The 13,221-nt window shown below is 37.5% G+C and overlaps 1 protein-coding gene and 1 pseudogene across 2 annotated transcripts; both read left to right on the top strand.

Moving 5' to 3' along the window:
* The first annotated feature begins 353 nt into the window (after nt 1–353).
* On the top strand, nt 354–7,098 carry LOC106915342 (uncharacterized; annotated as a pseudogene). The gene is made up of 4 exons (XR_015761532.1): nt 354–474; nt 3,059–4,530; nt 4,707–4,714; nt 5,569–7,098. The product of XR_015761532.1 is annotated as an uncharacterized LOC106915342 (transcript).
* Nucleotides 7,099–7,494: 396 nt separating this feature from the next.
* LOC106915329 (uncharacterized) lies at nt 7,495–11,897 on the top strand. The gene is made up of 2 exons (XM_088000895.1): nt 7,495–7,649; nt 9,564–11,897. Exons 1-2 carry the CDS (start codon nt 7,574–7,576, stop codon nt 11,246–11,248), a joined length of 1,761 nt encoding a protein of 586 aa, XP_087857021.1. The 5' UTR covers nt 7,495–7,573; the 3' UTR covers nt 11,249–11,897.
* Nucleotides 11,898–13,221: the final 1,324 nt, after the last annotated feature.

The raw sequence follows: 13,221 nt of genomic DNA on the forward strand, positions 1-13,221 counted from the left end.
TATATAACATATTATGTATTATAATTATAATATATATATAATATATATTATTTATTATAATTATAATATGTATAACATATATATTTATTATAATTATTAGTATTATTACTATTAGTTTCCCGCAAAACCGTGAAGAAAATGTGACAACTTTGCCGAAACATGTTGCTTGAGCTTTCACGGTGTCCGTAGTTCCTCAGACAAGCGCGCCGAACAAGCGCGTGCTTGCTACGCGCGTGCTTTCTCAGTACTCATCACGAGCACGCGCCTATTTTGCCGCGTTGGCTGACCTGAGACGAAACAGCTCTAGACACTGCACGATACTTCCGCTTTATTTGGCTCGAAACTGTGTCTAGTTCACTGGTCGAACCCTATTCTCAATTAAAGTCAGAACATCAGGTACCAAGATTACGATGGAAAGTTGCAGATCTGGAGAACAATGCAGCTTCGTTGACTCTGTTAAGGAAAAGAGTGAAGGTAAATCACTTAATTTGATCACTATGAAATAATTATGATCATTAGAATCGATAAAAGCACGAGGTAAACAAGAAAGAGTTTATTAGGGTAATCGTGCGCCAAAGACGTATAGAGTTACAACGTTATATTGACACAAATACCTAGACATCTTAAACCTTGCGTAAAAACGGGCAGGGTGTTGTAAAACCACAGAAAGAGGTCTTTCACCAGTGAAAATCCGTTTACTCTGTGTGGGGAGCGCGCACAGGAAACAGGCGCGGATCCGACCGTTTTCACGGCGTTTCTGATCACGAAGCTGCAGTTGGTTTCCGATTCGGTAAAAAGACTCACGCCAAGACGATGTCCGTCAGTTTAATCGACAGCTGCTGCTAAAAACAATAGCAAACCCCCTAAAATAAACAAAAAATGGGGTCCTGCAGAGTTTTGTGTTTTTAATCGCCAAGAGAATCAACCTTTTTCCAACTTTTGTCATGTTCACTTCAGCCTGACAAATAAAAGTCGGTCACCAAACATTGTTTTCCAACACATTGTGTGTGTTTATAATTTTTCGTTGCTGGTATAAGAGGACGGATGACAGCAGGACAAGAACTTTCTCGTGTAATATGGAGAACTGGATGAAAAGTAGTTCCTATTGCGGTTATTCTTAATGTCGTTTAACGGTCTAAAATAGTAAATCCTAGGATTTGTGTTAAATAGGAAGGAAACTCACGCCCTTTGTCAGCGCTCTCCAGAAATAGGTCAGAGACTGGATTGGAGGTCAGATGATAAGGGGTGTTGGGGTCAACGTTGGAACCCTCATTGTTATAGTCCACATTTCTGAGACGGACATTGGGATCAAGGAGATGTCCAGCCACGCAGGCAAGATCTCTGGGTTTGATTATTGTAGCCATGCAATGTATTTCAGCACAGTGGGACACATTTCATTGCAGAGGGCCTTCAGTTTTGTGGCAAACTTTTTTTTTCTTTTTTTTTTTTGGTTGAGCATCCATGTTTCTGCTCTCTGCTGGGAGAGGACGTAGACTGCAGGGCGGTCTTGAATCGGGCTGATGATGAAGCTTTGCTACTTTTCTCCGTGGGAGGAGGCGGCGCTGTCTTTCCAGGGTCTTGTGGGGCGTTGGGATGGCTCTTCGGACCGGGGGACGGGAGTCCAAATCCAGATCTGCCTGGTGAGCCTGGATCTCCACCCGGGGAGTATGAAAAGGGGTTGAAGTATCCCTTTGTCTTAAAGGGGAAAGGGCACCCGCATTGTCAGTGTGGCCCGCTTTTTTTTCCAATCCATTTTTCATCAAGCTGTGTTTACACCTGTTTCAATTGTTTTATACTTGATCTTCCTCCTTTAGGAAAGTCATAATTCTGCTTTCAGCATGCAAAACAGTCGTTCCCATTTTTATTTTCAGTTTCTTTTTTGCCAGTAGGTCATAAATATAACTGCTAGGCCCAGGATCAGTATTCAGTTATGCCGCATAAACTGAACAGGACATCATTGTGAGGTAACGCAAAAAGTATTGTGAGGGAACTCAAATGTTTTTGAGAGAGAGAGCAACTAAAATGACAACTAGGAAGGTAGAGAGAGACCACAAGTTACAGTTGGGTGTAAAACGATATATAAACCCCAGTCAAGCTCATAATAACACCCATCCCAAACTAAAAGGTACATTTCATGTTCTGAAGAATATTGTGAATATTGTGCATGTATAAGATCTTTCCAGTTTCATGCATAAAATTAAATAAGATAAAAATAAATAAAAAGGCTGGTAATTAGAGGAAAGAAAAGCAATGTTACTGAAATGTTTTCTCTTTTTTGTTGGAGTAAGAAGAGCCTAAGAGATATTTATAATCTTGCATGTTGTGATTTAATGTTGATTATGTTTTAAGAATCGTGATGATTATGAATTATTCATAAAGGATAAGAAGAAAGATTCTGATTATAAAGTGTATTACATTGTAACCTTAGTGCTGTAAGTAGGCCAAAGGTCAGTTAGAGTCTAGACACATCTTTCTCGCGCCCAGCTTAAACAGAATGCCCTCTAAATTCTCATCTGGAGTAACACTCAGGAGTTAGAGGCTTCTCGGACCCGTTAGGTGGAGAGCTGGTCAGTTGTCAGTCTGCTGGAGTCTGAGGGGAGGTAAGTGGGTGTGGCTGACTATTGTGTAATAACAGTATGTAAAGCTATCATTAGACCTTCTAAAGGGCAAGGTATGCTAAACTGATGGGAAGCAGCTCACGCTTCAACAACACATTACTTATAATCCTCACAATGAACAGTCCTCGGTGCAAAATATAGCCAAGATGTCCATGTAGCCCTGTTACAATAAACAATAAATAATCACATGATCAATTAAAACTTCATAATTAATTTCATTTGTTTTAATATTTAATATGTCGTCCAGTTCCAGTGTTAAATATTCAATAGAATTTAAAGTTTACTCATGTGGTCTCGCATTATTATAACATTACCATTGTATCACCTGAAAATGGTCTCAAAACAACAATATTATGATTTATCACAATAACCACTGGAACAATTTATCTTCAAGCAAAATTTGTCATCCTGACAGACCTATGTTCATGTGTTTCCTACAGAAGAACAGCAGTGGCTGATGGTAAAAGAAGAGGTTCCTGAACTGAGCAGTTCCGGTTTGGACCAGCAGAACCTCACATGTTCCCAGGTGAAGAAGGAAGAAGAGGAACAGTGGATCAGCCATTCTGAGAAGAATGAAGACGAAGAAAAACCTCAGTTGTCAGAGGTTCATCACATCAAACGTGAAGACAGCAGAGAGACAGAAGCTCCAACCAGCAGTTCAGCTGAACAAACGAAGACAGAACCTGATGGAGAGATGAGTGGAGGACCAGAACCCAACAGAGAGACGGATCCAAATCCTAATTTACAGTCAAATATTGAAGAAAGGCATTCGTCCTCTTCTGAGACTGAAGTCAGTGATGAGAGCAAAGATGATAATCTATCAGGTTCTGGATCTGAAAATGAAGACAGTGATGAGAGTGAAGATTATAAGCTGTCAGGTTCTGAATCTGAAAATGAAGACAGTGATGAAGATTGGAGGGAACCCAGAACACGTCAGTCTGGTGTAAACAGCAAAGTGAGACGTAAAGCTGCCAAGAAGGCCTTCAGCTGCCCTGACTGTGGTAAACAGTTTGTGAGGAAGCAGATGTTCCAGAAACATATGGCAGGTCATTCAGGAGAAAAGTCTTCCAGCTGCTCGGTTGAGAAGAATCACTCGAGAGGGAACCAAAAAGTTGATTCACAGAAGGGACTTGAACCTGGAAGGAAATCCTTTTCTTGTGACGATTGTGGTAAAACCTTTAAGAAGCATGTTGCTCTTAAATCTCATATGAGAGGCCACCGTGTTAAAAAATTAGTTGTTTGTGAAGACTGTGGTAAAAGCTTTCACTGTCAGGCTCAATTAAAAAATCACTGGAGACTCCACACAGGAGAAAGACCATTTGCCTGTGATAAATGTGGCAAAACATTTAGCCACAAGTATATCCTTCAAAGTCACATGGTGTGCCACAGTGAAGAAAAACCTTTTGCATGTAATGAATGTGATAAAAGGTTTAGCCGGAAGATGTACCTTAAATTGCACATGACCATCCATAAGGGAGAAAAACCATTTGCATGCAGCGACTGTGGCAGATGCTTCAGACTTAAGAGTGATCTACAAACCCACATACTAACCCATTTGGATATAAAACCATTCGTTTGTGGGTATTGTGGTGGCAGATTTAGTCGCAAAGCAAGTTTGCGTCTGCATGTTAGACTCCACACTGGGGAGAATCTGCTGTCATGTGATAAATGTGATAAAAAGTTTGTGCGGAAGGCTCACCTTCAGAAACACATGCGATTTCATGCAAAACTGGAGAATGTGAGGTCTGGAAAGGGTTGCTTTGCTTGTGAAAAATGTGGAAGAAGGTTTTTGAAGAAGTGTCATGTTGAAAGACATATGGTCGTTCACACAGGAAAGAAACAATTTAAATGCAATATTTGAAGACGTTTACTAGAGGTGAGAATCTGAAGAAACACAAACTGAAAATTCACAGTGAATAGACATTTCAGTTCATTTGGAAAGATTTTCTGTCAAAATGCCACAGCAGTTTGCATTTTGTCTCCTTTTTCCAACAAATATGCAAAAAAAATTGCTTATAAAAGTTACAGATTGTAGTTTTAAATGTGACATGAATCTCATTACATCTTCTCAATGTGACTCATTCCCAGTTAATACTGTAGGACCATTTATACACATATTCTGGGATTGTCTGAATGTGACTGCTGTCTGTAAAAATCCACCACTTTGGGTGATGTGCTACAAGTGGATATCTCTTATTCACCTTTTTTACTCCTTCTTAATGATGTGGCAACAATGGACCAATTCTTATCTATGTATTGTCATGAAAGAGAGATCAGCACGAGGATGAATGCGACCAGCAGGAAAACAATGAGGGCATGGGATGCGGGTTACTATTTGGTTAAAGCAGAAGTGCAACACAATTCTATGTGACCTTCTTATTATGTGACTGTACGATATAGTTTCAGTTACGACTGACACTGAATTTGAGGTTTTTCTGAGCTGTAAGCCTTAATCATCACAAATACAAAAAATAAAGGTGTGCTGTTTTTCATGCCTTGTGGAATTTATTTAATATGTGATTTTCCTTGAAATAAGTGACTAATATATTTAACTTCAAGATATTCTGTTTTTTATTTGGTGTATCGAATAAAAGAAGAAAAAACATTTGCATGCAGCAACTATGGCAGATGTTTCAGACTTAAGGATGTTCTAAAAAGCCACATGATAACCCACTCAAATGTAAAACCGTTTGTCTGTGGTGATTGTGGTGCTACTTTTACTCAGAAACAAAGTTTACTCCTGCATGTTAGACTCCAAATTGTGGAGAATCAGTTGTCATGTGATCATTGTGATGAAAAGTTTGTCCTTAAGAGTCGCCTTCTAAAACATGCAGATTCATCAGAAGGAGGAGAAAGTGGTGGCAGGGAAGGGAAACTTTGCTTGTGGGGAATGTGGAAGAAGGACAAACCTTCTTTCCTGTGTTTTTCACACGGGAAGAAAACCATTTAGATGCGATGTTTGAAGTTGTTTACACAAGCGGAAACTCTGAGGAATCACAAACTGAGGATTCACAGTAAATAGATTTCATACTGAGAATTTGCTTGGAAAGACTTTCTGTACAAACGCCACTGCAATTCAGATTATTTTGCTTCCATTTGATCAAGATTAGTTTTAGCATTTTGAGTTTGACATGATCTCTGCTTCATCGTAAGTAGAGCAGTGTCTGGTATTAGCAAATAATGGGGAAAATGCCTCTGTTCAGTGGTAAAATGATTTAGGCAGCTCACTGTGAGTGAGACATGAAGTGGATTTTAAGTGTACTTTCTTTATATCATGTATTATTTCTATTTTTAACGAATGCAGAAATAAGGAATGTATTTTTCAATAATGTGTATGCAGCACAAAAATGTTACAAAAAATTGTAAAAGAATTCCCTTATTGTTAGATTTATTTTATGTCAAACTTCTTTTGTCTTAAGTTTTCTTGCGCTAAATAGAGGTTATGGTCTGTAAAGTGTAAAGGCTGTCGCAATATGAGGATGGACACCAGAAGAGTTGTCGCTGTTGGTAACAGTTAATCATCTGAGGCCTCATTTATTGAAAAACAGAACTGTGGTCATACACACATGAGAAATCACAGTAACACCAGCTTCTTTAGTAGTGACTTTTTGTGGTTTACCTTCCCTGTGGATGGTTTAAATGTTTGTTTTTCTGAACATCTGTTCAGTCAGCAGTCCTCCCTGTGATTGTGTAGCTCACTGAATGGAATATAGAAAATAAAAGTTTCACTTTCTAGAAAGACAGTCAAAAAATATTCAACTTCCTGAAGGTATTCATTTTTTAAAAGATGTAGTACATGTAAATATCTACGTTTTCAGTTCAGTCCCGTTTAATATCTGAATGTTGTAGGATCCTAATATGTCCATCAGATGGCAGCAGTGAGATACAAAGCAGCGTGTGGCTGTGAAGATGCCTGATCAAAATCCTGCGTCCATAATGTGAATCAGAACACAAAACAGGACAACTACATGCTAATTGCTTCAACTATATGTAATTAAATATAAAAAATATTAATAATAGATTAGTCATGGTTTTAGAAAGGAGAGGAATATCAATGATCTAACAATGTGCTTAGAGCAGGAAATCAGGAGAGCACAAGTAAACAAAATAAAAATATATTTTGCAACTGTATTATTGAGTTTAAAACAATCATCCAGAAAGTGGGGCTGATATTTTATTGGACATACTTTTTGTATAAATACATAATATATAATATTATGTATTTAGAAAACATAATATGGGTTTAACAATAAAATTCATGTGGGTACCAGCACATTTGAGTAAAATGAAATGAGAGTGCAGATAAGACAGCAAAGAAGGAAAGTCAAAATACCATCTGCAGCTTCATAGTAAAAACAAGCATATCAGACAGAAAGAGTGTCATTAAACAAAATCCAGTGAAATAATTGGAAATAAGGTGAGATGGAAATAAATGGTTTTATAAAATTTTTATAAAATCCTAAAGGCAGTAGGTGAAATCAGAACTGGGAGAAGAAATACAAAGGATTAGAGGCTAATAAGATTAAGACTTGGATATGCAGGACTTAAAATTATACTTTTAAAATAAAAAAGCATAATACAGGGAAATGTAATGTAGAATGGAAGAAATCATAGAACATGTTATATTAGACTGTCATAAAGATTTATAAAGAGAGAGTTTGAAAAAATAAAAAGTTCAGTGTAATAGTAACACTAAAAAGAACTTGTATTTGTTATCATTAGCTTGTTAAAGAAATCAACATTGATTATTGGAATTTGATTACATACCGGTTTTTGATTTTTATGTGTACATGATACTTTCAAGAACACTCCGAACCAGTAGGTGGCGGTAATGCCCACTTTAAGTTTTCTTGCCATTTGCAAGAAGAACAACTTGAATCTACCAGATTTCTTGTGAGTGTAAGCTTTTCGATTCACAGTGTATCCCTATTCTCCAGAGAAGCCAAAACATTAGGATGAAGATTACGATGGAAAGTTGCAGAACTGGAGAACAATGCAGCTTCGTTGACTCTGTGAAGGAAGGGAATGAAGGTACATCCCTTCATTTGATCATTTTCAACTAATTGTGATCATTAGAATCGATGGAAGCACGAGGTAAACAGGAAAGAGTTTAATAGGGTAATCCTGCGCCAAGCATGTATACTGAGAGCTACTACCACTATAGACACAAACACCTAGTGTTAAGGAAGAAATTTCTAAATAGTTAACTTTGGAAAAAGTCTGGCTCTGTCTTCCTCTGGATCCCAGGTCCTCTCGGCGAGCCACGTGTAGCCACAAGGAAAACAACAATGTGTGTTGACGTCACAGAATTACAGAGTTTAATCCAATATAAGACAATGCATAAACATACAAGTAAGACAATGCACAAACTTACACCAGAAACTGCAGAACAACGGAGACATACATTCATTTACCTGACATAAATGGAAAGAAGGAAAGAAAGAAAAGCAAAGACGTGCAAAGACATCTTTGGAGAGTTGCAAGAGCAAATCTAATCTGTTACTTCTGTGTAGAAAGTTTTATAGTTAAAGGCGTATTCTTATCTTTAATTTATTCAAATAAGGCGTATCTTTGCTCATCCAACCAGGAGCTATCTCTGACCCTCTCTCAAGCCAGAAACCCCTGCCGTGTTTACGGCCTTTCACAGATGAGTGTGAAAAGCTAGAACTTCCACTGTATTGTTTTCCCACAGACAAAAGGCAGTTCAAACGATCCTAGCAAACCATCTGCTGTAACTACAGGTAACATAAAGGTAAAAAAGTCAGAATGCATTACTAAATTCAAAACCACAATTAGGCCATTTGAATCAAGACATGTTAAGTTTTAAAACTAGCTTATTTTAAATTTATTTTCTCAACACTAGATTTCGCCAAAAGTCTTAAACCTTGTGTAAAAATGAACAGGATATTGTAAAACCACAGAAAGAGGTCTTGTGTGAAATTCAGTTCCCTTGTGTTGACCCTGTGTTGGGAGCGCGCACTGCAGCCGAGGTTTAATGCCGAGAAACGCATGCGCTGCCAAGTGACCACTTCCGCCTGACAAATAAGAATCAGTCACCAAACTCTGTTTTCCAACACATTGTACGTGTTTAGAATTTTTAATTGCTCATAGCCACATGATAGCAGGACAAGTAAAATTGTCCTGAAAACATAAAAAAAAAAAAATCCCGTTCTAATGTAAAATATGGCAGTTTACTGGATGAAAGATATTTCTACTTCCTTTTTTCATTATTAACGGCGTTTATAGGTCTAGAATAATAATTCCTAGCATTTGCATTACATGCCTTAAAATATAAGTCTATTATTCTGAGATGTGTGAACATAGTTTCTCTCTTCTACAAGAATTAAATTAAATTAAAAGCTTGCATAAACATCAAAGAGGAACACAATATTTCAGCCTGAAGCTCACAACCTTGTAACGTTTGTTACCCCATCAGCTTCAGACGTAAGTGGCTCAATCATACTACCTCACAGAACTATCACTGGCAATTTGTAAACATTTGCTACTTAATTGCCAAAGTTACCTGGAGAGAATCAAATATTTCAACACTCTGAAATAATCTGCTCTTTCTCAGTAACATGGGAGCTAATTATTTTTTCCACCAACTTCTTAGCTGTGTTCATTCCTCTCATTGTGAACAACAAATCCTGTAGATTTCGAAAGCAGAGTCACAATATACAGTCCTTAGTGTAAAGATGTCCATGTAGGCCTGTTGCAATAAATAATCACACGATAAATTAAAACTTCATAATCCATTTTATTTACTGTTTGAGCACTTAACATGTTGTCCAGTTCCAGTGTTAAATATACAATAGAATTTAAAGTTTATTAATGTGGTTATGTGTTATTATGCCATTACCAGTATATTACTTGACAATGATCTCAAAACAACAATATTATCATTTATCGTAATAACTTCAGGCTTTGTTCATGTGTTTCCTACAGAAGAGCAGCAGCTGCTGGTGGTTAAAGAAGAGGTTCCTGATCTCAGCATTTCCAGTTTGGATCAGCAGAACCTCACATGTTTCCAGGTGAAGAAGGAAGAGGAAGAACAGTGGATCAGTCAGGACATATATCAGCTTACTGTGAAGAATGAAGACGAAGTGAAACCTCAATTGTCAGAGGTTCATGACATCAAACGTGAAGACAGCAGAGAGACAGAAGCTCCAACCAGCAGCTCAGCTGAACAGATGAAAACAGAACCTGATGGAGAGATCAGTGGAGGATCAGAACCCAACAGAGAGCCGGATTCAAATCCTAATTTACAGGCAAATATTGAAGAAAGGCATTCATCCTCTTCTGAGACTGAAGTCAGTGATGAGAGCAAAGATGATAATCTATCAGGTTCTGAATCTGAAAATGAAGACAGTGATGAAGATTGGAGGGAACCCAGAACACGTCAGTCTGGTGTAAACAGCAAAGTGGGACGTAAAGCTGCCAAGAAGGCCTTCAGCTGCCCTGACTGTGGTAAACAGTTTGTGAGGAAGCAGATGTTCCAGAAACATATGGCAGGTCATTCAGGAGAAAAGTCTTCCAGCTGCTCGGTTGAGAAGAATCACTTGAGAGGGAAGCAAAACGGTGATGCACAGAAGGGAAGGAAATCCTTTTCTTGTGACAATTGTGGTAAAACTTTTAAGAAGCATGTTGCTCTTAAATCTCATATGAGAATCCATCGTGGTAAAAAATGTGTTGTTTGTAAAGACTGTGGTAAGAGCTTTCGCTTTCAGGCTCATCTTAAAAATCACCTGACACTCCACACTGGAGAAAGACCCTTTGCCTGTGATAAATGTGGCAAAACATTTAGACAGAAACGTACCCTTAAAAATCACCAAACACTCCACGCTGAAGAAAAACCCTTTGCCTGTGATAAATGTGGCAAAACATTTAGCCACAAGTATATCCTTCAAAGTCACATGGTGTGCCACAGTGAAGAAAAACCCTTTGCTTGTGATAAATGTGGCAAAACATTTAGACAGAAGTTTGCTCTTCAAAGTCACCTGGTGTGCCACAGTGAAGAAAAACCCTTTGCTTGTGATAAATGTGGCAAAACATTTAGACAGAAGTTTGCTCTTCAAAGTCACCTGGTGTGCCACAGTGAAGAAAAACCATTTGCTTGTGATCAGTGTGATAAAAGGTTTAGTCGGAAGACATCCCTTAAAATGCACATGACCATCCATAATGGAGACAAACCATTTGCATGCAGCGACTGTGGCAAATGTTTTAGATGTACAGGTGAACTAAAAAGCCACATGATATCCCACTTGGATGTAAAACAATTTGTTTGTGGGTATTGTGGTGGCAGATTTACTCGCAAAGCAAGTCTGCGCATACATGTTAGACGCCACACTGGGGAGAATCTGCTGTCATGTGATAAATGTGATAAAAAGTTTACTCGGAAGGCTGACCTTCTGAAACACATGCAATTTCATGCAAAACTGGAGAATGCGTGGTCTGGAAAGGGTTGCTTTGCTTGTGAAGAATGTGGAAGAATGTTTGTCAAGAAGCGTCATGTTGAAAGACATATGGTCGTTCACACAGGAAAAGATCAATTGAGATGCAATATTTGTTTGAAGAGGTTTACTAGAGCCGAGAATCTGAAGAATCACAAACGGCGAATTCACAGTGAATAGACATATCAGTTCATTTGGAAAGATTTTCTGTCAAAATGCCACAGCAGTTTGCATTTTTGCACTTTTGCTAACATATGTAAAAAAAAATTGCTTATAAAAGTTAGAGATTGTAGTTTTAAATGTGACATGAATCTCATTACATCTTCTAAATGTGACTCATTCCCAGTTAATACTGTAGGACCATTTATACACATATTCTGGGATTGTCTGAATGTGACTTCTGTCTGTAAAAATCCACCACTTTGGGTGATGTGCTACAAGTGGATATCTCTTATTCACCTTTTTTACTCCTTCTTAATGATGATTCCACCCTAGGGTTTTCCTCTCACCAAAGCATATGCAGCAGCTAAGAAGATGTTGGCAGCCAGCACATATATTGCCGTGGCAACAATGGGCCAATTCTTATCTATGTATTGCCATGATAGAGAGATCAGCACGAGGATGAATGCGACCAGCAGGAAAACAATGAGGGCATGGGATGCGGGTTACTTTTTGGTTAAAGAAGAAGTTCAACACAATTCTATGTGACCTTCTTATTATGTGACTGTACGATATAGTTTCAGTTATGACTGACACTGAATTTGAGGTTTTTCTGAGCTGTAAGCCTTAATCATCACAAATACAAAAAATAAAGGTGTGCTGTTTTTCATGCCTTGTGGAATTTATTTAATATGTGATTTTCCTTCTTGAAATAAGTGACTAATATATTTAACTTCAAGATATTCTGTTTTTTATTCGGTGTATCGAATAAAAGAAGAAAAAACATTTGCATGCAGCAACTATGGCAGATGTTTCAGACTTAAGGATGAAACATCTGCCATACGATACCCACTCAAATGTAAAACCATTTGTCTGTGGTGATTGTGGTGCTACTTTTACTCTGAAACAAAGTTTACTCCTGCATGTTAGACTCCAAATTGTGGAGAATCAGTTGTCATGTGATCATTGTGATGAAAAGTTTGTCCTTAAGAGTTGCCTTCTGTGTTTTCAGTTCAGTTCCGTTTAATATCTGAATGTTGTAGGATCCTAATATGTCCATCAGATGGCAGCAGTGAGACACAAAGCAGCGTGTGGCTGTGAAGATGCCTGATCAAAATCCTTCTGCGGTCCATAATATGAATCAGAACACAAAACAGGAAACTACATGCTAATTTATTCAACATCAAGTATATGTAATTTAATAGAAAAATGATTAATAATAGATTAGTCATGGTTTTCGAAAGGAGAGCAATACCAATGATCTAACATTGTGTTTAGAGCAGGAAATCAGGAGAGCACAAGTAAACAAATTTATTGCAACTGTATTATTGAGTTTAAAACATAATCATTCAGAAAGTAGGGCTGATGTTTTATCAGCTCTACTTTCAAACAAATAAAATAAAACAAACAATAAAATTCATGTGGGTACCAGCACATTTGAGTAAAATGAAATGAGAGTGCAGATAAGACGGCAAAGAAAGGAAAGTCAAAATACCATCTGCAGCTTCATAGTAAAAACAAGCAAATCAGACAGAAAGAGTGTCATTAAACAAAATCCAGTGAAATAATTGGAAATAAGTTGAGATGGAAATAGATGGTTTTATAAAATTTTTATAAAATCCAAAAGGCAGTAGGTGAAATCAGAAATGGGAGACGAAATACAAAGGATGAGAGGCTAATAAGATTAAGACTTGGATATGCAGGACTTAAAATTATACTTTTAAAATAAAAAAGCATAATACAGGGAAATGTAATGTGGAATGGAAGAAATCATAGAACATGTTATATTAGACTGTCATAAAGATTTATAAAGAGAGAGTTTGGAAAAATTAAAAGTTTAGTGTAATAGCAACACTAAAAAAGAACTTGTATTTGTTATCATTAGCTTGTTAAAGAAATCAACATTGATTATTGGAATTTGATTACATACCGGTTTTTGATTTTTATGTGTACATGATACTTTCAAGAACCACACTCCGAACCAGTAGGTGGCG

The sequence above is a fragment of the Poecilia mexicana genome, unplaced genomic scaffold (assembly GCF_051168715.1).
Source record: "Poecilia mexicana isolate PSO_F unplaced genomic scaffold, ASM5116871v1 scaffold_19, whole genome shotgun sequence".
Taxonomy (NCBI): Eukaryota; Metazoa; Chordata; class Actinopteri; order Cyprinodontiformes; family Poeciliidae; genus Poecilia; species Poecilia mexicana.